This window comes from Sceloporus occidentalis, unplaced genomic scaffold, assembly GCF_023333645.1.
Source record: "Sceloporus occidentalis isolate IW3139 unplaced genomic scaffold, rSceOcc1.0.p SCAF_4, whole genome shotgun sequence".
In the NCBI taxonomy this organism is placed as follows: Eukaryota; Metazoa; Chordata; class Lepidosauria; order Squamata; family Phrynosomatidae; genus Sceloporus; species Sceloporus occidentalis.
Window position 1 is genome coordinate 77,065,264 of NW_028316984.1, and position 26,518 is coordinate 77,091,781.

General features: G+C 41.1%; 1 protein-coding gene across 3 annotated transcripts in view; it reads right to left on the reverse strand.

Annotated features, from left to right (window-relative positions):
* Positions 1-26,518, reverse strand: part of LOC149314012 (tensin-1-like) — a 184,833-nt gene that overhangs the window by 134,824 nt on the left and 23,491 nt on the right. For all 3 annotated transcript variants that reach the window (XM_089520362.1, XM_089520363.1, XM_089520364.1), the window contains exons 3-7: positions 24,713-24,754; positions 12,044-12,093; positions 11,001-11,172; positions 8,658-8,708; positions 4,076-4,198 (exon numbers count right to left, since the gene is read on the reverse strand). In XM_089520362.1, the coding sequence (XP_089376488.1) occupies positions 4,076-4,198; positions 8,658-8,708; positions 11,001-11,172; positions 12,044-12,093; positions 24,713-24,754 (438 nt within the window). The remainder of the gene's footprint in view (positions 1-4,075; positions 4,199-8,657; positions 8,709-11,000; positions 11,173-12,043; positions 12,094-24,712; positions 24,755-26,518) is intronic.

Here is a 26,518-nt window from a genome sequence, read left to right on the forward strand (position 1 = left end):
AATCACCTCCCCAATTATTCCCCTGCCCTGCTAAATATCTGGATGGTGAGACCACCAGAAATGTGTATGCAAAGGTATACATACAGGTAGGTTCTGGCCATAGTTAATGTGGCAATACCATGGAATGATAGGCCTAAATGACAGGCCTAGTTCTTTGTGGCTTTTGCAACAAAATGTGACTTGGAGGGGTGTGTGTGTGTGTGTGTGTGTGTGTGTGTGTGTGACAATGTCCCATTCTGGTACATGAAACTTAAAACTAAAGTAAGATGTAGAAAAAAAACACAACACAAAGTTTCATCTGTATTCAAGAGAACATGGAGAAAAACTAGTCACGTAGATATCAGCCACAGCACATCAAAATGCAATTACTTATACAGATTCATCAGATGTAGCATTTGACTGAGGATACTCAATAATGCCCCAGAGAAAATCTATGGGCCTGAAGACCAAATTGGATGAGATGAAGATTAAAAAGGATTTTATTGGCTCATTAAATTTATAAAATGCTTTTAACTATAATTATTGCACTTTAACATTTTTACTATGTTGGATGTATTTTTAGGGTTGTTGCTGGCTCAACATTTTTCTTTGTTTTTAGTACTGCATTATGGCTTTATTGTCTATGAAACTTACTGTTATTTCTATGGTACACTAACTATTAGAAGCTGACTGGGGAGCACTTTTACCATAAAAGCTGGCTGTAAAATATTTCACATAAACAAACTGGTATGCAAAATGGGGACACAGTTCATAAATATGCAAGACAATATAAACCAACATGGTGGATAAGTTCCAATGTTCTCTATTAAGGTCCAGGGAGAGACAAGACCATGCAGATTTCATTCTGACTTAAGAAAGGGCTAAATCCAGCAATAAGTTCAACTAAAGTTGCCCTTCCACAAAAAGAAAGGCTGGCACCCTCCATGCTTGCCTTTCATTGGCAGGTAAAAATGGCTCTGTTCAGGCAGGCTTTTGATGTCTAGACATGGGATGGGTTTTATATGGGATGGGTATTGAGGTTTTATTGTGGTTTTAACATTTTTAATTTCATATTGTTTGTAGCTGATGTTTTAATTGTTTTATGGCACTATGTTTTTAGAATTGTTATTGTGAGCCACCATGGGTGCCATCGGGGAGAAAGGCGGGATAGAAATTAAAGAAATAAATAATAAATAAAGTAAGCTTTAGGCTTCACTTTACCATTGAAGTGAATGGGACATGGTAGTCATCACTTAGGAATATATCATTGACTTCATTAGGTTCTCTTGTATTTGGGATTAACACTGGATTTTTCCTCAGCATTAAGCCTTAGTTCTCCAATTTGGACCTAATGTAAGTATAAATAAACAGACTGTTTGGACTGAAGGGCCAAAGTTAGCAAGCAAAAATGAAAGATGGAGGGAGGGGAGGTACACAGGCTCTTCCAGAGGTTAGCATACTATGCTCTGTTAAACCAGGGCATCACATCCAAAAAAGCCCACCTAAGTTGGACATCATCAGCATACTGGAGACAACATGCTGTAAATATCCCAAAACCACCTCCTGCAATAGTTTTACATAGATTTCTCAACCAAAATGGTTGTAAAATCTATGTGCAGAAAAACTGCAACTGAAGTGTCTTTAACAGCAACTTTTCAGCTCTCTAACATATTTCATGTTTGTATGCATTTTGAATTGAGTAGGGAAAGTTGTACTTTGATAGGGAGATGAAGTTCCTCCTCCTTTCACCCCTTGCTGAATGCCTATAAGGAATATGCATCCAACCCACTCCTAGCACACTTATCAAAGGGCTGTGGAGACTCCTCCCAAACACACACACACACACACACACACATTACATTTTGTGATTTACTGTACTGGTTCAGGAGGAAAAAATACACCCTCCCTTCCCCCATTGCCTGTATTTCAGATTGAAGGATAATATGTTGAATATAAGTGCAAGAATCTGCTAAACAAATACTTCCTTAATAGACAACAACTCTCCACCCTCATATGTAAGCAATGGAAAGAACAAAATGTCCAAATATAGTAACTATGTTGCCTCATCAGTGTAACATCAGCAACATAACAGCAACTTGAGAATCTGAGAAGGGAATAAATGTATCTCAGCATGCAGCAGCTTCAATTATCCCAAAAACGATTGAATTATAATGTACCTCCTCCATCAGAGGAGAGAAAGAGTAAGTCATAAAAACAAGAGTATGAGAGCCTCCACCCAAGATCTCTAAAGGCACTGAGAACCTACATTGGGACAGTACAGATGAACGGCTCCATGCCACCCATTTTTGCCCCATGTCTGTGCTGCAGCATTCCCATGCTACAGCACAGACATGCTGCAAAAAAAAAAAAAAAAAAAAAAAAAAAGCTGCCTAGAGTGGCTTCTTTTTTGAGATGACAGAAGAAGGAAGGGGCACCGCTCTGATGCCATTTCCTGCTAGCGACATCTGGTCACTGTAAGGCGGTGGCAGCATCATGGCGGCCCCCATATGGATAGCAGGCCGCCATGATGCCAGCATCCGTACGTACTAGGGTTTGGGAGAGCGTGGTTGCTGTGTGCTCCCAAACCCTAGTATCGGCAGCACCACACCACTTTTGGCCCGTGTGTACTGTTGAACTGGTGCTGTTCTTCAGGTTTCTCTTACCTTTAGAAACCATGATTTAATGAAGGGGCTAAGAATTACAGTATAAGAATTAAGCTAGGCAATCTGTAGAATATACCCCACTGCCTGCCCTCCAAGTGACTGTTTCCAGGATTCCTAGTACAGTGAAGATCTTGTTGTTGTGTGCTTCCAGATCAATTCTGATTTATGGCATTCTTAGCATAGGGTTTTCTTTGCAAGGTTTCTTCAGAGGTGGTTTGCCATTACCTTCTTCTGAAGCTAAAAGAGTGTGACATGCCCAAGGTTACCCAGTGAGTTTTCATGGATGAGCAAGAATTCAAACCCTTATCTCCACAATTCCTAGACCAACACTTAAACAACTATACCACCATGGCTCTCACATCTGAAAACAATTGAAATCTGTGATACAGATGTCCCCTGGAGCAGTACTTCCCCAAGTCTGTAGTTTGCAGACCAGTGCCAGTCCTTGAGCTGTCAGTCACTAGTCTATGACAGTACAGTTTTCCAGGAAACTATGTCAAAACTATCATAATCTGGCACAAATATGGTATCTGTCCCTGGCACATGAGGGGTAGAGAGGCCAATCTACCACATGAGATAGCTGGAGAAACACTGTCGAGAACACGAACCCTGAATATTAACAATATCAATTGATGGAACAAGAGCAACACAGAAATATGCACAAACCATTCATGAATATACAGCAACACCAGAGTACAATACAATGGGTGGCATTCTCTTGGTTAGTCAAAACTAGAATTAATGGTTAAATGGGCTTACTCTAGTCAGGATGAACCAAATTTAAGACTATGAGTGCCATCACAATGCAGCACCCTCAATCATGAGTGAGTGTAAGACAATGTACTCAGATGGCGGAAAATATCTTTGTTATATTTCACTCAAATTTATTCAGTTAAAAAGAATGAAAGAACTCCATCCTGTTCTCACTATCATCTACAAGGAGGACAGCACAGACTGAACAATCAGCGGAGTGTAAACATCCAGAGTCAGGTGTGCACACGTTGCTTTAAAGCGGACCACACACCATGCATGTAGCCACTCAGTCCACATACTTGGTGACTTTTCCTCCCACCTATGGTAGCTCCATAATTAGGGCAAATGGAGCATGGCAAATAAAGCAACAGCATCAGTAGATGGCTAGCAATTCAGAGCATGACACATGAATGCCACTACCATGAAGCCAAGACAGCCCTGATTGCAAACAGAGTTGTCCTGCACACCATATGGATTTGCCAAGTGTCTGCTGAAAGAAGCCTTATCCTTTGTATCATTTGGATTAAAGCTCCTCAGGATTTTCATTTTTTTTCTACTGTAATACTCACAGATAACTGTCCATCACATAATCTTCTCATCTCCCACATTACCTAATCAGAGGCAGGCAGCCCATGGACCCTATTCCAACCCCAGGAGAAAACCCTTCCTTCCTCTCTCACCTTATTATGGAGAACCACCACATTGTGAGGATCAGCATTGAGCCAGGTATCCATGGCTTTGCAGATGCTGCATATCTTCTCCAGGGCAGGGGTGTGCAAGTCAGGCCATCCAAAATCCAGCACCTATGGGACAATGGGAGGGTTTCCAAGCAAGAGGAAGAAGAAAAGGGAAACTGTTAAGGAATGCAAAACAGGAGTGGAAGCCTTTGGTCCTCCAGATGCTTTGGGCTACAGCACCCACAATCTCTTTTGATTGTCCATATGAGGTGGAGTTGATGGGATATGCTGTTCAAAACATATAGAGATCAAAAGGTTCCACACCCCTGGTTTAAAAAGATGCTGCTTTATGCACATATCGAAGTACATAAATCTGTAGGACTGGCATCTATAATTAGGCAGAGTGAGGAGAGATGCTTCAGGTACATGACGTACATACAAATGTCATTACCAGACATCAAATTCTCAGTTATCTAGTTTACTCTTATAGTTTATAGTGCCACAGGGACAGACACCTGGACAGTCTCCTCCAGTGGTTGTAATATTTAAATAGGCCCTTGGCTGCAAAAAAAATCCAGCATTCTTATTAAAATTCAGAAAAAGTTAGTTTGGGAAACTACAGCTTCCAGAATCCCCTGTCAACATGGCTGCACTGGTTGGGGGGACTATGGACATTGTAGAACAAAACAGTAACTTTGCAAAATATAACTTCCCCCACCTCAAAAAAAATTATCAGTGTGTCCTAAGGCAACAGCCAATATAGTCATTATCACCTCCACATGGGGCAAAAATGCAACTTGCCTTTCCTAAGAGCTACTCTTAGGCAGATAGTCTTCAGTTTTAAAAAAGGTTCCAAAACTCAAGGACAGGGAATGGATAGAGGTATCTTCTCCATAGTCTTAGGAAAAGGTAGCCTGCACAATCTCATCTCTGAGCAGCCTAGACAGTTGCAAGGCACCATAAACCCAGCATGTGTATCTTTTTGGAATGGGAAAGGGGAAAGCTGTGTCACTGTGGTCATCCTGCTGAGGGTGTCCATGAGGGGCAGTTCCCTTTGTGATTAATAATAATTACATGATATACATGCATAATTCAGCATAAACAAATGGCTCCCATCCTTTTTCATGGAAAAATCTACTTTACAAAACCTTGAACCTGGATTTTTATGGAGGTTTGGAAACAATGGGCAGGTTGCTTAAGAAACTATGGAGATTATCAGATGGGGGTGGGGGGAGGCTAGGAGTAAAAGGCATGCTCCTGGTAATGTTGTGCAATCATGCTGATGATTTTCAGAGACATCTCACTTATCTAGGACGTAAGAAGTTTCAGGAATGCTCCAGGAACAAACCATTCACAGGGAAAACATGGGAATGATTTGTTGTTGGAGCATTCCTGGATCTTCATGGGTTAAGTCCTAGATAAACGTGATGTGTATGAAAATCTTCAGTATGATCGCATGACTTTGCAGGGAGTATGCCTTTTTCTTCCCCTATTTTCATAGAATCATAGAGTTAGAAGAGACCACAAGAGCCATCCAGTCCAACCCCCTGCCATATAGGAACTCTCAATCAAAGCATACCCGAAAGATGACCATAGAAGGCTGCAAAACTTTGTGAAGGCCAAATGTAACAATATTAACTCACTGACATAGCTAGGTTAGTCTGGTAAATTAGAATGCAAAAGGATCTTGTAGATCAGTGATTCCCAAACTTTGGTCATCTAGATGTTTTAGACTTCCACTCCCAAAATTCCTAACTGTTAGCCAAGGTAACTGGGGATTCTGGGAGTTGAAGTCCAAAACACATGGAGGACCAAAGTTTGGGAAGCACTGTTGTAGATCTCTGAGACTAACTAAAAGAATGAAGTTGGTAACATGACCTTGCAAGCATCTGAAGAAGTAGGCTTAAGTCTACGAAAGCTCATGCTATCAATTTAATTATTTCAGTTAGTCTCAAAGGTGCTACAAGATCAATTCACTGTTCTCTCAGTCTTCAATTCCTGCCCTCAGCTTCTACTTTAATATACTGCACATTACTAAAAGAGCTGTGGTATGTGAAGGTACTCTAAAACAGTGAGAGATAGATGGATGGATGGAACCACTGCCCAATCTGTGATCATGTGCTTGTAAAGAGAAGCTCCCTTGTAGAGTTGTTCTACAGCTTGCTGAGTTACAAATGAGCTCCTTTAAATGGGGCCGACGTGTATAGAAATTGTAGCATTTGTTGCTCTAGTTCTCCAGGATTTTTTTTTTAAAAAAAACCACATACAAATGATACATTTGTTGTTCTGAATATTTTCTGGCAATTCCTTGCACCAGCTGAAACATTTTATCTCAGCTTCAAATGATTTTCCTTTTCATTCCAAGAGGTGCCAGAACAAAAAAAAGTAAAGTATCCTCATGTCTTCTCCTTTTCTGTTGTTGTTTTTTCTTGGGATTTATTAGCGTTAGTGAAAAAAACCTTTTGCATTATAACACTATAATTCTCAGATTTTTTTTTTAAATCATAGGATAAAATTTGCCCCATAGACCATAGGACAAGCTCAGCAAACCACGTCCCAGTTTAAAAACAAACTAACTATGAAAGATCTCTAGTGCAGATCCAAGAAACTGCTACAAATAGTTCCTCAAAAAATGGGACAAGAAGACACAGAGGTGACAATAAATGGCAAAATCCAACAAAATCTAAGGAGCTGTATCTCAAGAACTGACACTTTTTAAGACTATTCACAGGGAGAGCCCTATGATAAGCATTTTTACGTTCATAATTCAAATCCCATTTGAAATTCCTTGGTCCTACCTTCCTGTTTTGTTTTGATTTGTTACAGTTGCATTCCATCCCAGCAAAGTAGCTTTCTTTGCTCACAGAAGACAAACAAGTTCCTTTCTCTGCCACCTCCACCTAAAAAAGCTTTAGGGTGTTTGTATTGTGCCCCTCCTTCCATCATCACTGCTTGCCAAACCAGCATTCTCAAGCTTCTGCCACATTTGTTTGAAAAATGGGGTGGCAAAACTAAGACTCTAGCTGTTCTTCCAGGATTTAGAGCAGGGAGGCAGGGTAAATATTTCAACCATGTGCCTGGCTCTGGGTCAATGAACAACCTCTTTGGTTGCCAAAGACAGCAGCAGCAGGGTGGGATTAGTGGACAAAGCAAAGAGAGATAGAAAAAGAGGGAGAGCATATATACAAAGTATAAAAAGAGCTCATGGAGACATATATTGGGGGGGAATCCAAAAAGAAGAACAGAAGCAGCTAAAGCAGACCCCTCTGGGTACTTAGCCTAGAGCCAAAAAAACACATACATTGTGGAAGAGAACTCGACCTGATGGACAGATTCTTGGTGTTCTTGGTTTTGTTGGTGTTTAAAATTCAAAGGTATTGGATTCAGATTCTTAACTTATCTGATCAGGGACACAGTTTTTTAGATAAACCATAAACTCATAAACCAGGCTAAACTAATGGAGCCTGATTTTTATTCCAGTTTCTAAAAGAATCATCACCAGTTCTCTGGACTGAACCCCAGTCTGGTTATCAGAAAGATACTCCTCTGCACCATCACTGATTTTCCAGGCCACTCATTCGATTTTTTTAATTACTGAAAACACTATGTTAGAATCAGAACCTGGAAAAGTAACCTTTAGGACTACAGTGCCCAGAACCTCACAAATATCACAATGAAGGTAACTGGGGAGATTTTGTGGGATGCAGTCAAGAGTATTTTTTCCATGCTTGAAAAAAGAATAAAATTCCTGTTTTCCTGAGCTACTGTGTGTGTGAAAACCTATTTTCTCAGAACTAGCCTTAATGGTCACAGTATCTCAAGCAATCCATTTCTCCATGTAGCCATGTTTGAGGATAGATTTAAGGCAGAGTCAGCAAAACACAGCACAATCCAGCTGTTTTTGTGACCCTCAACTCCTATACACCATTTCTGGGCAAACAAAAAGGTGAGCTGCCTCTCCTGAAAGCCTGCAGAAGCAGCAATTCACATCTGGGATGGGCTGCAGCCTTTCCCGTCCTATTTAACATTTTAAAAACCCATTTTTCCCCCCAAAACCAGAAGTGGGCTTCTGGCCACTACCACTTTTTCTTTGCTTTCCGTTTTTGTTTTTGTTTTTTCCTTTTTAGCCTTTTTGGTAGTCTATGCAGCTTCTGGAGGGATCCCCTGGGTATGCAGCAATTTCCCATCCTGATTTAAGAAACATACTAGAGGGTATACATTAACAAGCACCTTCAAAAGACCCTTTACTCATCCAATATTGAGCCTATAAGGATTCAGAAGAAGGAGTTAGGGATAGGAAAGAGTTTGGAAAAGTTGATTTTTTTTTGCAAAATTTCGTAGTTAGCAGTGACCAAATAGGCTGGACAATTCTGGAAGTGTAGTCCAAAAAAGTAACTATTTCAGGCTCAGAAAAGGGCAATGTCAGAGTCTCAATGCTACCTGATGATGCTTGTTCTGTTTAGTATAAACGTAAAAATGGACTTTGCCAACTGTTTTCCACAAAAGTAAATACAACTCTACCTCAATTTGTTTTCTCTTTCAATCAAAAGAAAACATTATTTAACTGTAAACAATTCCATCGTACCTTGGAGTGGAGCTTGCTGATGTCATGTCTCCTCTCAGACAGGTTAAAAAGCTAATGGGAGAAAGAAATACCATTAGAAAAGGGTTCTTTTGTGTGGTTGATAAAAACTGAGCAACACAGTATTAGAAAATGGTCAAGGAGCAGCAAATACAAAATATCATGGCTTTGCCATGTAGGTGAGTGAGTTGTGCACATATCCATATGAAAATTTCTCTGCACCTGAGATTGACACCTGGTTAATAAAGGCATTGGATATTATGGAAATGGATAAACTAACAATGTCTATAAGAGGGGGAAACAAAAATGAAGAACAAACTTGGGATCCATTAACAGAATTTTATGCTAAGAGGTGGAAATGTATGTAAACGCCATAAATTCAAACTTCCCGTATATTGTTTAATTATTTTATATAACATGTAAAGATATACCAGACGTGACATATTATAGAAGATATGGTATGAGTAATAATATTAACCTATCTATAGGTACACGCAAAGCTAAAGTGCAACTGCCAATTTTTCTTGAATAATATCACACATTGCCTGATACGGGATAGAAGCATCGCTAGAAAGTGAGAGACGTGGTAGCAATGATAGGATAGAGATGAGGAATATGAAATAGTAGCTATAAGAATAACTTGATTTACTATTTAGCATTAAATGTATATAGGGGAAAGGGAGGGGGGAAAGGACTTGTTCAATATGTAAGATCTTTTTGGACACTTGTAGTCCTGAATGTATGTTTTTAAACTTCACTAATAAATTTTAAAAAATTCTCTGTTTGTGTGTGTGTGTGTGTGTCTGTGTGTGTGTGCTTTGCTTTGCAGGATGTTTCCAGACCTCAGTTTTGTCCTGTGGCCAAGTGGCTCCAAAGAACCTTGTTCTATACCAGAGATATCAGTTTATCAGTAGAATTCAAAGATACAGCCATGATAGTCTGTAGAATCAGTATTAAGACAGATCTTGCAGCACCTTTGAGAGTAACCAAAAAAGAAGTTGGCAGCATGAGCTTTTGTAGACTTAAGTCTACTTCCTCAGATGCATTTAGTGTTAGCTGCTCCACATGATTTTGCTGTATCACTAAGACAACAGTAGCTTTTCACTGAAGACATAATTGATCAACAAATGGTCTCTTATGTGATAGATCAGAATGTCTTGGGTACTTTTCAGGGACCACAAAGTAATCTAGGAATGTCTAACCATTTGAGTGTGTGTGTGTTCAATCTGCCTGTCAATTTATGGCAACCCTATGAATTTCATAGGGTTTTCATAAGCAAAGAATCCTCAGAGGTGGTTTTGCCAGTTCCTTCCTCTGAAATATAGGGGCTCAACAGATGGGCAGTGAAACACTACCTGTTTGGCTCAAATCATTGCCACAGCAACCAAATGGTGCAGCAACGATCCACTCCCTCTCGGGAGTAAAAAGTAGCTGCTGAAAGCAGCTTGCTGGAAGGGGTGCGATTGGCGCGCTTGAGTGCCGTGACCACAACCCTTCCGACCAGCACTGTTTGGGTGCTGCGCCACACTCACGTAATCATGGCACACACACACACACCCATGTGGACAGGGGTGAGCCATGATGGTGGTGTGCCAGCGGACTAGGTCATCTGGGCATGTAAATGCCCAGCCTCATCTAGCCCTAGTTCGCCAGCAAGACGGCCTGTTTGTACTGCCCCATAGTCTACACCAACTGACATTCATTGTCGGTCTCTCATCCAAGTACTAACCAGAGCTGACCCTGTTTAGTTTCCAAATATCAGATGGGATCAGGTGCTTTTAGGGTATTTAGACCACATGTCTGTGTATTGGTAAGCTATATTTGTGTGCATATAGGAGATACAGTATATACTATTGTTTCTTCTTCCTGGAATTTCAGCAATGTTTTTAAATTTTTATATTAATAAAAAAAATTGAGTTTCTTGTCTCCATATATCCTCAAGCAGTTTGCTAAGATTTGCTCTTTTGGTTTGCTCTTGGGCACAATTTGCTAAAACAAACATTGAAATGGGTTTGTGAAATCAGCATATTTTGAACCTGACAGCTATACCATCTGATAAAAGACAACAGTGGACAAAAGGAGCAAGGTAGTCTTATGTAGAGGTGTCATGAGACAAATTCACTATTATTAAAAGTAAGTGAATGAAGGGGATATTGGTCACTGGTCATGAAAGGGATCCAGACTTCACATACAAAAAATATTGAACCTCTTTGATATGGTGTGAGCTTTCACAGAAATAATTCATTGATGCAAAATGTAACATGCATAGAATACAGTCACTCTCTGTGAAATTATTCCAAAGCATACCATGTTTGAAACTGAACTTCAGTCTTGTACGTGTCTTACCAAGTAACTGTCTCCATGCTTGGATTTAAGCATCTGTGCCACTTCCTTCAGGTTGCTGCAGAAGGTCTGCTCTTCTGACAAACTTGCAAAGTTGACAGCAATTATCCGCTCAGTGACATAAACCAGGTCTAGTTCACAAGTGTCCTCCATGGCCTGATTTAGGCTCAAACTCCTGGGTGAAAGAGCAACAATTGAACAGTCATGGCAGGGACATGAACAAGTCTAATGATATTGAGGGTCTATCTATGCAATCAGCTTTGAACACTAGTTTGCTCTGCTTGTGCTGTCAAATTTAGAGTGCATTCACTGAGTATTACAAGTGGACTTTTGAATGTCTTTTAAATTGTAGTTGTTCTGTGGGAAGTTTAATTAAAACAAATTGTGTGGTTATAAAGAATCATCAAAAGCAAGATGACATTTCTGTCAGGAAGCCACTGGGTAGCTTTGGGCAAGTCATACTCTCAGCCTTAGTGGTAGGCAATGATAGATCTCCTCTGAATAAAGGAGTCCTGTTGGCACAGTGGTTAAATGCCTGCACTGCAGACACTTACTCATAAACCACAAGGTTGTGAGTTCAATACCAGCCAGGGGCTGAGGGTCAACTCATGCTGGAAATGAGTACCCAGCTTGTTGGGGGCAATTAGCTTACACATTATAAACTGCTTAGGGAGTGCTTAAGTGCATTGCTAAGTGGTATAGAAATGTATTTGCTATTGCTAAACCTTACCAAGAAAACTTTATGATAGTATCACCATAAGTCAGAGTTGACTTGAAAGCAGATAACAGCAACAAAAACTGAGCATATACACTTGTCAGATTATTATTTGGAAAATTCTATCTTTGTAAAAAAAAAAAAACACCAAGCATATCAGTTTTTGTATAGAAATATTGTGAACATTTGCTTTCAAATTTCAACAAAGTAGAAATATCCACAGAAATTACAGAGGATTGTTTGTAGATCCATGAAAACAGAGCAGTGTTTTAGATTCCAGAGTGTGAGACTCTCAGTGAAATCATTTGTTGAAATGGTGAAGCTCACTTACCTTGAGGGTTTACGTCGTGCCTGAATAATTCTGGGGGATCTTGCAAATACCTAATAAAAGGAAAGTGAAACAGTTATGTCTGTGACTCTATTGTGTTACTTCACTTTACAACAGCCACACAATTGACACAAAATTTCCCCTACGAAGAAATGCTTTAACTCCTTGATCACTTTCCAGCACAGTATTTTACTCACACAGGTGCCTCTTTAACCACAGTGAGAAAATTTCAGGATTCACTTGTAAAAATATGAAGATCCTATTTCTTTTTGCCCCCTCATGTGCAAAGATACAATGCTTGGAAAAGTTTTAGAGTGCAACTCCCAGAACACACCAGCCACTGGTCTTGCTGGCTGGAGGATTCTGGGACTTGCAATAGACTCTGACAATGTCTTGTCTGTGTAGGCTAACTTTTGCGTACACGTGTGTTTTGGTTTGGTGGGTTATGGGTTGCCCTCCCCCCTTAGACAAGAAACACAGAACTCTATGCAATGTCTTGTCTGAGCCGTCTGTGTTTGAATTCCTCAGTCCCAGCAGCAGAGATAATTGGGTAATTAGCAGTCCAAGCATACAAATACACAGGGACTCAAGGCCCTAACAAGGATCATTATGAGCCTATTTATCAAGCTGGGCAGAACAAAAGCCATATGGGAGGAAAAAGTAATTTAAGTCTGCATTGAGAGTTTCTTGAAAGCAAATCAAGATAACAGCAGCAAAGGGGCGCCAGCTGGCAAGATAGTCCAGGCCCCTTCACACCCCACAAGCACACAGGTTGCTCTGCTCCATTTAGTGCCATTAAGGTGTGGCACAGTGACAAGTTATGAAGTTCCTGTGCTCATCTTGACAATCCCATAGTCACACCTCCACAAAAAGTATAGTTGACCCTTCATTTGCATGGGGGATCTGTTCCGGACCCCCTCCTCCCCGCAAAAACAGAGGATTGCGCGTATTCAAGCCTCATAGGCTTGAATAGGGCGTGCACCAGTAGAAATAACAGAGGTCATCCCTCCACACATAATCGAGGTCACAGATCTCAGATCTGCGAATTAGGAAGGGTGACTGTACAATCATAGAGGCAACTGTTGATCCACATAAACAAAACAGTTCTAGCACTTCTCATAGCCAGCAAGAGCAGGTCTTCTGTACAACAAACTGGCCTTAACTGCCCATTCAAGAACAAAAATAGATGACAGTAATTAGAATTGCAGCAGAGAAGGCTCACAGTAATGTACTGTTGCCAGGAAAATCCATCATCATAAAATCAGAGAGAACAGAGAAAACAGAGGGGAAGGCAGCCGATGGCATTATCATTCCTGCTTTTCTAAAGGTGATGGCGCTTTAACCCTATGAGCTCTTGCTCCACTTATACATGGATGTTAGGAAGTCCCTTTCCATACAAAACAGTTGCTAGTATCCAATCTATTTGCCTTGATCACATCATTTCACTTCAATAGAACACAGCTTCTGTCACCCTCTAAAGGTAGAAATAGCCACAGGGAGGCTAGGATTTGCCATATGTGACAAGCTATCCTGTGGAAGTAAGGAAATTACCATGCCACAAGTTTTTCAGGATATATCTTAGCATAACTGTATCAGCATTGATGGATAAACTGTCCTATGACCAAATGCCCTACGGCCCTGTAACAAGAATGTCCTTCGTTTTACCACACACACTGTCCTACTAACATCAACACTATGTAGTGAATAAGAGACTGTCTGCCCCACACGTGTTTAATGTGCCTGAGTGATGTGCAAATGGGCATAGGCTGATGCAGCTCCATTCACTACACATTCACATGTAACTGTTCATGTCTTCTAACAATTTAAATTTGAATGCTGTCAGTTTTGCAATTCCAGAGGATGAATGACAAACCATTTGTTATACAGCATTGTTAGAAAGTGAATGAAATCTTTCCACATGGATCAGACCCACATTTCTATCAGTACATTGGTATTTGATCATCTGTTCAACACACATATTAAGCCAGGGGTAGGCAACCTATGGCCCGCGGGCCGGATGCGGCCCGGTGAGGCCTTGGGACCGGCCCCAGCCCGGTCCTGCCACCGATTGCCGCCGGGGCCTTTGGCCTATCAGGAGGAGGTGGGCAAGCGGCAGGCAAGGGGGTAAGGGGGAGCAAGTGGCGAGCAAGGGGAGCAAGCGGAGGCAAGCGGCAGGCAAGAGGGACAAGCGGTGGGTAAGGGGGGGCAATTGTCTACAGAAGCCTCAGAAACATGCATTTATATTAATATTTTTTTAAAAAATCAGCAAATTTTTTCACATGTCCTCCATTGTTAAAAAAAAACCATGTGTCCTCTATTTGAAAATTTTGTCCTACATTTGTCCCAGTTTATTTATTTATATAATTTTTTTTAAAAAATATTTAATTATTTAATTTTTGGCTTTGGCCCCCCCGTTGTCTGAGGGACAGCAACCTGGCCCCCGGGGCAAAAAGGTTGCCTACCCCTGTATTAAGCTATTCAGTGTTCTCAAAGTTGGGTCCCCGGATGCTGTGGGATTTTAGCTTCCAGAAGTTCCCTAGCAGCACAGTAAATGATGAGAGATTCTGTGCATTGTAATAAAAAGTAATGGAATCCCAAGATTAGTTACCAGTGTCCGAGAGCAGTTTTTCTTATTATGATATAGGGGACCAGAATGGTTTTATCCCATGGTGCCAGGGACAGGGATCATATATGTGCCCATTGACCACATCTGTTTGTTCTTTCGTGGAAATTTGCTATGGACTAGGATCCAATAGATGATGGATTGGCTGGCACCAGTCTGCAGACTGCCATTTTGAGTAGTACTGTTCTAAAGCATTTTTAAAAAGCCAAAAGCATGATACAGTTGATACAGACTGCTTTCTCTCATGTTCCTATCTCTCATGCTCTTTTGTCTTCTTTTCAAATCATTTCATGAGAAAGCATCCTTTGTATTAGTATGTATGTATATTGTCATAGACCCCTGTTAACGAAATACTGCAACTGAACCAAAGCCACATTTTCTTTGTGCACATGATGACACACTGTTAATATAAGATGAACCCTCCCTGTCAATAGAATATACAGTATAATTTAAATAAGTCTCTTCCCACAAGGAGTGTATGAATGAGGGAGTGGGGTGTATTGTACAATCTATAAAATGAAAACAACAAAACAGAACTTACTGTGAGAGTAAGAAGTAGGCATATACAGGCTCAGAAGGCATATAAGTTCAGCAATCTCAGAAATCTGTGATTATTTATTTATTTATTTATTTATTTATTTAACCATTTACATTTTGATACTGTCTTGCTGCAGCAAAACATCCTAACCCAACTCAGTTTTCAAAAACCTTCCAGTAGATTTAGGATCTCAATACAGACTGAACAGTTCATAAGACTATTTTGGCACATAGCAAACCCAAGAAATGGCTCACTCATCTCTAGGCACACAGAGAGATCCACTGACCAGTTCAACCTCTGATAGTTTTAACATGAGAAAGATGATTGTGTGAAATCTGGCCTCTCCTCACAACCTAAGCCAAAGTGTATAACAAAGTGCTACAGATGGAGGGGATTCCACAGCTTCTTTAAAACTACTTGGGAGACGCCCAGGTAGTAAGCAGGACAGAGTAGTAGAAGGAAACTTTGTGATGTACTTAAAAAAAGATCTCCCCAAGCCATTAGAAGTATACTCCAGTTTGCCTTGGCTTAAGGCTTTTGTGGAACAAAATGCCAGGAGGAAATGTCTCAGTTGTCAGAACAGGAAGCTTCTATTTATGCACAGTTCCCATGGTCCCAAAAAATTCCATGTATACTTGATTTGTTTGGTGTCTTTGTGACCTCTGCTGAAACACTAAGTAGGGGGTTCTAATTAAAGAAACATCCAACAGGGGGAAAATACAAATTCACACCTTGTTTGTTTTAATATCTTCAGTGAAAGCCAAGAAACAAAAAAACAAAAAAGAGGAGTAATTTAAAGTCGCATTCTAGGACTCCTCTTTATTCAAGCTGAAGTTTACTTTGTACTGCTATACTGAGTTTGAACCACCACTGTATCTAATAATTTACTTTTTAAACAGTTGTTGAATTATATGTGGCCTAGTACCAAGGACAGAGAGAGAGAGAGAGAATATGGACAAGCTGTACAGTTAGCATAAAGGAACCATGATGAAGATGAGTGAAATATGATGAAGCTAACTTTGTCAACATGTTCCATACCTTCTATTTCACCAAAAGCATTTACACTTCACCAAAGCAAAGGGTACTATATGTGTCATGCCAAATCTGGTATTAACTCCTGTTACTGATCCTGGAAGCAAACGCATTGCTCAGCTTTTTGTAACTGACACATTTTAAGGAATGACTGATCTGAACTCATTTTCATGTCCTAGAAGCTCTGTGTGGGGTGGGTGGGAGGAGAGGGGCATGTCTAGTTTCACAAGAATAGACAGGATATTTTAAAAATTAAATGTTTGGCTGAAAATAAAAGAAACTCTGAGGATTAACCATTATAGAGAACCAGGAGACTAGCTATGCCCAGGGGCATAGTGAGGACATTGCCCCACAATAATACCGCCCCCCCCCCCCCCCGATGAAAATTTTCTTCGGTCTCCAAATTTCTAGCATTACATATACATCCAGGACTCTTAACCTTGCCGTGTTTGCATTCCCTTCGTAACTTTGCCTGCCTCTTTCCTATGGGTGTCTAAACTCTATTTCTACGTGATCAATTGGAGTTTTAAGTTACTGAAATCCTAGAAATTTGGGAGCTCAAGGAAAAATATCATGCGGGTGGCATAATTCTTATTTGAGGAGCAATTTGCCCACTCTTGGATAGCTACACCCCTGTAGAAAATTATGATCCCCCCCATTTCCCAACCCAAAGGACGAATGGATGGCAGACCTAAGGCAGAAACTGCACTGTTGGGGACCACTTCTAACCAGATAAATGGCATCCCAACACAGGACTCTCCTTCAAATGCTGAAGCCCAGGATTTGGGAGATTTCTTTTTCAAAAAGGTTTTAAAATGGTAAGGATCACCTAGAATGGGTGTATTCCATTGCTGTATTCTTGAATAATTTCATTCTGCCCTTCCATCCCACTCTTCCAAGATTTTCATTTCCAATTCCTTCCATTTACCATCACCTCTCCCTATCCTTCTTCCAAGAGTAACAGTGAGTGGCACATATAGGCATGTATGAATCCTTATATTTTCATTGTGGTTCTTAACTTCCCACTGTTGATCCTTGTTCTGTCTTGTGTCCCACAACATACTCTACAACTTCCACTCTCCTGTGCCTGCTACAAGAAATGTGTGTATTTTTAAAATACCATTTTCTATTGTATGCATTTTGTGAGCTTGTTTTTCATTTCTAAAAGTGTAATTTTACGGATTGTTCAATTGTACACATTTCTGTGGTGCACATTTTGAAAATGTACACAGAGACGCCTAAGCATTATTTTTCCATCATCATAATTACATCACCATCTCACTCTCCCCCCCCCCAACAAAAAAAATTGGGACTCAAAGCAGCTCTCAATTCAGAAGAACAATACAGATCCCAAAACAAAATTCATCCTTCTGGCCATCTCCAGAGGTGCAAAAAGGGTTGCTTTCATACTGAAATGAGAACCTAATAAATTGCTTTCTCTTCTCTAGGCACCTTGGTACTGTTAAAACATGACTATTTTTAAATAGTATTTTATTGACGCACACATACATTCTTGTTCATTGGGCTAGATATGACACAAAAATAATCTCAATCATCCCAGATCACATGACAGATTGCTTTTTGTGGTTTGCTCCAATCCACATCAGTTACATGGGGGGGGGGGGGGGGGGGAGTGGAAAAACAATAGATTGATATAGCGTTCTTTGATTAACCACAGACATTCATAAACATACTGGCTCACCATACAAGAAAGGCAATCCTTCCTCATGCTACCATGAATTCTCTACAGTCTTATAGTCTGATCTAAGAAGTCTGTCCTTCCCAGGGAGCCCAGACCCCCAATACAAATCCCTCTTTTGGAAATGTTGAACAAATTCTCAGCCTCCTCCTATGAGAAAATCCAATTACAAGTCTCTACTCTCCCCCACCCACTCCCCACCACAAACTCTCACCCAAGCTTAAACAAAGGCTTACCTTGGGCAGAGTAACAGCTTTGCTAATCCATTTCCAGGGCATCGTGCCCACTTTTTCTGGATTCTCCATCCAAAACAATACCTCTCCCTCTCCCCCACAAGGAGTCAAGCCAAGAAAGTCCACAATAATAAAGGGACAGTGTTTGATTAAACAGCAGCACAAGCCTGACACACACTAGGCACCATGCTTGGGATGGACACTCTTTGATGCCGCTGGTTTAGACCCTGTGGCTTAATTCCCAATACAACATGCTAACCACAAACAGCTCTCCTGTTGTTGTTACTGCCAATGGAAATTGGGCCCCACCCCTTCCTGAAACACTCTCCCTCAACACACACACACCACGAGAAAGAGTCAGGCAGATATCAGCTGATAGGAATAACAGCTTCCAGTCGAACTAAAGCTCAGAAGAGAGATTGTCCAGAATTCAGACCCAAGAAGAAAGATGGGAGCGACAAATGATTCTCCCTGCAAATCTTGGCACCTCAGTGGTCCTAGAGAACTGCTTTCATAATTACTTCCCTCTTTCCCATTTGATACACACCTTGCCTTAAATTCTAGTGGGACAGCTGGGCCAGTTTGATAGAGCAAAAGCAACCAAGGGCCATCCTGCTTCAGTAACCAATGAGAAAACAGGATCATTGCTATAGGATATGAGACCGCAAATTGGATTCACAGAAATGCAAGGATAAACACAAATTATTCAGGGTTTTTTTATTTCCCATATAGCATTCTACAAATCTACAAACATGAATATCCCACTGTGTCAGCATGGATCAGTGGTTTTCAGATTCTGTTGCTATCACTGGGTTCTAAAACAAGAAAAACAGGGAAATGACTGCTTGTCTATTATCACTACCATTTTCCCCTAGTATTGACAAGTGAAGGGATTGCTGGGTGTGTTTTGGATTTGTTATCAATGTACACAAGGCTGCAATAAAACCCACATAGGCCTGGCCATCGTTCCATGCTCTCTGCATCCTTCAGCACAATGGAGAATCTTTTACAGCACAAAGGGGTTCCCTAGAATATAGAAACTGTTCCTTGCTGTCAACATGGAAAGTTCTTTCCAGAGGTAGAAAGACAGGAAATCACTGTCTAGATTAGATTGTGCTAAATACAGAGATCAAGAAGGATGAAAATGCTAATCCTGTTCTCTGAGAAGCATCCAAAAGGCCTTTTAATCTGAACAAGAAAATCTGTGGCCCTCCTGAGGTTGTTGGGCTCTGATTCCCATCAGCCTGCTTGTCAAATTAGAGATGATAGAAATAATTGCACTTCAATATGAGGAGAGTATATGGGTCCCTTATCCCTGCTTTAAATGGTGCTTTCATAAATAGCTCCTGGATGACACCCTGCTCCCTGTTTCCAGTACTGAAGTTGCACCTGGCTGGCAGGGGAACAAGTCAGGGAATGATGCACATTTCAGTTCTCAAGCAACTGTAGGACAACCCATCCACACTGCCACACAAACACATGTAGACCAAATGTAACAGCTTTCACTGGCATCTGTGATTCACTTTCACTATAGCCATACTGAAGCAAAGCATGCTACAAAAGGAGAAATAGACCACTCCTACAGATGTACATTTTTCTCATAAGGTCAGGAACATTTTTTTTAGGCTAGTAACTTTCAAAGGCTTAGTAACAAGTTTGTTTTAGGAGACTGATTTACACTTCTCTATTCTGCTTAGGATCCACTTATGTATGTGCTTGCTAGCATTGCATTTTTCCTGGTTTATTTATTGAGTTGAACTGTTTGACCAGTTCTGAGAATTTCACTTTTTTTTACTTGGGGCCCGTACAGACAGGCCAAAATAAAGCTGCTTCAGGTCACTTTGGAGGTATGCTGTTTAAATGACACACACACATCTTAAGAGGCCAGAAGCTGCGCCAAAGCTGCACTCCAGTCCTTAGGACTGGAGTGTGGTTTTTGCGCGGCTTCCGGCCTCTTAGGACACATGCAGCATATAAATAGCATACTTCCAAAGTGACCTGAAGCAGCTTCATTTTGGACTGTCTGTTCAGGCACTCTGTCATGTATTTCTAACTCTCTCATGTTGGCTGCCTTGGAGACTATTAAAGTCACCTCATTTACCCTGAAACAAAGCCTTTTATACCTGCTTACAGAAGTTGGCTGTACCTGGTTTTGAGTAATTTCCCCATGCCCCTTCAGTCAGGCCTTCAGGGAGGGGTGCTTTTCAAGAGCCTTTGAGGTCTTGCAGAAAAATGGAGGGGGAGAGGTAACCCTATATAAAATGATTCCAAGTATCCAAATCACTATGACTGCACACTGCCAGGGAATCTTGGTAGTAGTAGGGAAGCTGTCTAGAAAGCCTGTCCCATACTGATTTTCTCAATGAGGAATTTCTAAAAAGTTTTCAAGGTTTCCTAACACAGAGTCTAGAGACTAGGACCTGGAGCAATGGATGCAAGCCACAGGAAAAGAGATTCCACCTCAACATTAGGAGGAACTTCCTGACAGTGGCTGTTTGACAGTGGAACAAACGCCCCTGGAGTGTGGTGGAGTCTCCTTCCTTGGAGGTCTTTAAACAGAGGACGGATGGCCATCTGTCGGGCATGCTTTGATTTGGATTTCCTGCATGGCAGGGGGTTGGACTGGGTGGCCCTTGTGGTCTCTTCCAACTCTATGATTCTATGATTCTAAGCCATCACTTTGTTATGTCAAATCCAACAAAACAAATGGTTAGAAATATGATACAGACATTAATCCCCATATTCTGCTGACAGCCCATCAAAGAAAATGCTATAAAACTGCAGCCATGCTCCAAAGACATCCTTGATTAGCAAAGAAAAAGTGCCATGGTAATGAACAGGCACTCAACTTTTGGGTGGAGCTTTTGTAGATGTTTACAGGCTATGAAAGTAATGGGGGAAAGGGGGGACAGCACCAGAAGAAACTTGTTTTTCCAAAGAACACAAGAGCCTTGTTCTGTTCAAATCCACATGATTTAACTTTAGCTGTGCTGATTATTACAAATTTGGATTGGATTGGATTGCCAAAGAGGGGGCAACTCATCCCCATGAGTATGAGCCAGGCTCTTTTCTTTTGTTGAGCAATAGGATTGAAGGCCCTCACAATGCCAACACAACCACAAGGGATTGGAGAGAACTAGCTGTAGAGGCATCCAATTGCAATCCACTGTAACAAGGGACACAGTTAATGCAAGATTGGCTTGAACCCACATTTCCTCTAGACCAGTATTCTGGGCAGCTTTACTGGATTGTTGTAGCAGTAGGTCCAAGCCAAAAAAACAGCAACACCCTCACTTCAGATAGACAAGCCAGGATGGCTTCTCTCCCAGAGAGAGCCTCTTCATACCCTTGCGGTTGTACAAGGACATTGGGCTTGGGGCAAGACGTTTTGCATTCCTCACCAAATAAAAACAGTTTGGCTTCCAGGTTCTCTTTGAATCTCATGAAACTTCCATGTCTTATAACTGATCCAGATGTTTCATTTCTATACATTATCCATCGCTCTTGTCATGTTTCAATTAAAATCTACAAGTGAAGAAAAATCACAGATTGCAATGCCTACTTAGAAATACTGTTTCTCACAATTTATCTAATCACAGAAGTCACCCTCTGTGATCTTCCCTAATTCCTTGCTTCAGACAATACAATGTACATGCAAACAGATTACCTGTGCATGTATGTAGTCAGGTACAGTTGTTAAAAAGCTTTGTTAAACCCCAAGAGTTCCAATTTTCAATCATTTTTTGATAGCAAGGGTTGATTCTATTGCTTATACCATATGTCAAACAAGACAGGTAATGGGTACACTGAAGGAGTGTCTCCTAAATGTCAAGATTGCACAAATGTAAAATAACATAATCACCACTATATACTTCAGTTGCTATTCACTCAGATGTCTACCTGCTTATATTATGCTTTATTAGCATTGTCTGGTGTTGTAGCTTGCTCTTTCATACTTTAAATCTGTTATTTGACTGACAGCAACTATAGCCAAATGCACTGGAATAATTTTATTACATTACCATACACATGAAAAATGCTTTTCTACCTTTGTGGAGATTATGCTTTTCTCTCTCCCTCCCCCTCCCCCCCTCACACATGAGCTTATCTAGCTTTTCTTCTTTTTTATAATCTAGTCACTAAAGCCCCTAAACTCCCACCAAAACATCTCACTCTACAAACACTACAAAACTGCATATTACTCTCAAATACTTTCTTTTCCCACTGCAATCCTTCTCAAAATGGGGACAGGGTCACCAATGAGGCATTTGGGCTTGCTGTAAAGGATTGTAGCTTGCAGGGAAGTTGATGGGGGGGACCTGGCCCCTGGGCCGCACACAGTTGTCTACCCCTGATTTAGTGGAAGACATGGTCAGGAATTCCACAGACTTGAAACTTGTACTACTGCAGAAATTCACATAGAACAAATCTTTTACTTTCTTAAAAGCGGCACAGAAATTCCAAGAAGGGACCACACATCTCTCATTGCTGCAGAACATGTTTTGGGGACTTGGGAGGAAGTTTTTATTTAGCATTCCTAAACTGACAGCTTTTACATTTTTTGTGCTCTGTAAGATAAGAAGAAAAGCTGTTTTCTGACATTTCCCAGTGTTGTTTATTACTCCAGCAATTTATTTATTTTTAAAATTTTGTTTTCCCCTTCAATATTTGTTTTTACTTTGCAGGATGATGAGCCAGCATCTCTTCCCAGTCTTTCTTTTAGGGTCAATTTTTCTTATACATGCTGGATATATGGGTTTGCTGCTATTCTCATTTTCTGCATTCATTCATCAGTACTAGTAGCTTTGGGGCTAAGCAGAGGAGTCAATTGCCTCTGGCTCAGACCTATGGGCAGCATCTAGCCATCAGTGATTCTCAAAATGTGAGGTTTCTCTCAATAGGGAGGCAAGAGGAATGAAAGGAAGCATAAGCTTCTCCCTCACAGATATGCACCTTGCCTAGGAAATACCCATCACAATAGCATCCTTCAATACAATACTGTAAATTGCCTTTTATGCTCCACAAGGAAACACTAAATCAGATGCATGACTCATGCAGTACATATCAACACCCCCATGCAACATGACCATTTCAAAACACAGCTGTCCACTAGAAAGTCAACAGGTTGCTGATATTAAATAAGGCTGTGGGCATGGAATTTGACCTATCCTTATACAGCATCCTGCAGTACTTTTAAACTGGATTTAGCAAAATGTAGACCATGCCAAATTTTAAGGATCCCTTTCCAATGTTAAGCCACTTATGATTGCCTAGCAATAATACTTCAGGCCACCTGATATTTGACTTGAAGAGTGTTCACAGGCCTGAACAAGCCCCTGTTTGAAAGTGTATTGTTATTGTGAAATGGGCAAGAAACAAAGATAAGGCATAAGGGGTTCTAAAAGAAGCTGGCTGTGAGGTTTGGGGAGAGATCACACATTAGAATGAGAAAGCTGCAGAGAAGAGGAGTGAAGAGTATACACTTCACAGATATAAGAAGTTTGATTTAATTGTATTGGCTCCACCCTATGAAATCCTGGGATTAGTAGTTTGCTGAGAGATTTAGAATTTTCTGCTACAGAACTCTAGTTCTCTAGAGTACTAGAGCTTTCTGGAAGATCATTCTAAGTACTCTATCAAACTAAAAACCCTAGAATTCCACAGAAAGGAGACATGGGTGTTAAAGTAGTAATGATATATTTTAGATGCACTCCCAATATTAAGGAGAAAAAGAACTAAACTGAGGGCATTACAGGTTGCTTGGGGCATTTCCCTTCTTATGTGTACTCAGCTTGGAAATGTTACCTTTTTTGGACAACAAAGACGCATTACAGACCACCCCTTTGGGGCGGCCTGTAGGCGCTCCTTTCCCCCACCGGATCGGGGCCTCGGCTTCCACAGCAGCAGCCTCTGGGGCCCTGATCCGCCGCTTTCCAGGCCGCTGGGAAGCGGCAAAAGGCCGCTTCCCCACGGCCTGGAAAGGGGTGTCCTTGGGGCTTGAAGCCCCAAGGACACCCCTTTCCAGGCCGCGGGGAAGCCCCAAGCCCCAAGGCCGCTTCAAGCCCCAAGGACACCCGGTGGCAGCGGGGAGGAGGAGAAAGGGGCCACTCCCTTGCATTGCTGGCGCAGCCATCTAAAGGCTGCGCCAGCAACACAAATCACAGAAGGAGCGCCGTTTCGTAGCTCCTTCGTGCACCACATAAAGGGCGCTCTATGTGCCCTCATGTGGTGCAAAGACATCACGTCCGCACCACCCCATTTGGAGGTGGCGCGTTTGTGACATCGTAATTGCGGCCCCCGTGTGGAATGGGCGCTGCCATTTTGTACGTTCTGGGGACGTATTAGGGTTAGGTGCGTGTGTAAGGCACGCACTTTCCCTAAGCCTAGTACATCCCCAGGACATACTTTACGGCCGTTTGTAACGGGCCAAAGTTTAGAAATCCTCCAATCATCAAGAATGATTCTGGAAATTGTGATTCAAAAAAATTAACCTTCCCAAGGTCCATTTGTACTTCACTGGAATAGAAGTTAATCAGATCATACTTACTGGGGTGTCTACATGCTTCGCTGGACTCTCCTCAGTGGATGTCTGTATAGGGGAGAGAAATAGAGAAAGTGTGAAGGCTAGGTTCAAGTTCTAGGCTCCTCCAAATATTTATAATACAAAATTTAATAGGAATAGCCATTCAACAACATATTGAGAGCTGTAGGAGTCCACCTTTGGTTTAATACACCCACCTTGAAAACTTATTACTAGCCAGAGCAGATAGTACAGTGGTCCCAAAAATTTTGCACTACTACCCCATTTCCTCTTGGATGACAACTCTAGTGCCCTCCCCCCCCCCCCCCCCGCAACACATTTCTTGATATTAGGTCTACAGTACTGTTCTACTGCACATTCAGAACAACAAATCTCAGTCACTGCTACCTTTACAGCCACCAAGTAACTGCCTGAGAAGTGACAAAGAAGCTTCTTGCTTATGCTGGCCTTGTGGAAGAGGTCACTAGGAGCCATGCAGGGTGTGAGCTGAACTGAGTGACACCTTAAGTGGAGTGGCACCACAGCCATCATCCTGCAATGCCACTGTTGCTCCCTAAATGTCAACGGTTTGGAAGAAATGAGACTCAGTGTACCTTGTAAGATACAAGCGGTTTAGTGGAAGAGAAGGTGTGGCAAGAAAATGGGGCAAACAAGGCCTCTCCTTTCTCCTATGACTGAGCTTAAAACACACTATGGTAGAAAAGGAAGAAGCATGGCAGGACTTTCTGAGTTCCTCCATCCTCCTGGTATGGCCTGGCTTCATCCATGAGAGAGGGAGAAGCAGGCAGGAGAATCGGTACTATCTGATAGTATTATATTAAAATATGGCTGAACAATAATTTCTAAGTATAAGAATTCCTCTTATTCTCATGCCTTCTAGAAGACAGCTTCTTTCCTGACATATATAGGCATGGAATAGGTGATCAAAGCATATTCAAAACCAACATAAATCCTATCCCACAACCCAAACATTTGCTCTGGGAAGTTCATTTACAATGCAGAATCATGCAGATCACATCTTTGCCACTCATACCAAGGTCTATCCAAGAACTATCTTACCTCCCAGAAACATGAAATGATGGTTTTCTGAACAGGGAAACCAACTATTTTGCAACAGCACCATTAGCTTGCAAATAATAAGTGCCACAAGAAAAATCTACACTTTTATTTGCAATTTTTCACACTTCATTATACAAATTCTGACATATGAGGCTGGACACAAAAAGTGGGAGTAGCTGCAGATGCCATTTGCCTGAATCACAGTGTTTGGCCAAAACAGTCTACACATTTTCTTCAGCAACTTGCAAGTGTTTCTGGATATTTACAAGGAGTAATCTTAGTTCTTGAGGACACAATCAGTCTGGAGTTCAGACTGCAGGATTCTCTCCCTTCAGGTTGGATTCTTTTCAGACTTTTAAAAAGGCATTTAACGCTATTTTGTTCCAAAGGGCTTTTAGATGACAGAATCATTCAGCTTCTTATTTCTTAAGCTGCACTTTTCTTTAATTCTCTCTTTAATGTATTTTTACTGCCACAGTTCATAATAATGTCTGCCTGTTTATATGAACTTGTTCGTTTTGTTTTCAGGTTTGGATTTTAAATAGACTTGACAGTGGTTGGGTCCAAAAATCAATATACAAATTAAATAAATAGGCAAATCAATGCAATTTCTCCACCGGTTTTTCTGGTTTAAATCTTCTACAGGAAAAAAAGATGGCTTGTGCTCTTCTCCATTGCTTGAAGAAACATAAAAAACAAGAGCATTGGAGGGACTCAGTGCTACTGCAAGGATGCTTTTCTCCAAGCCAGCCA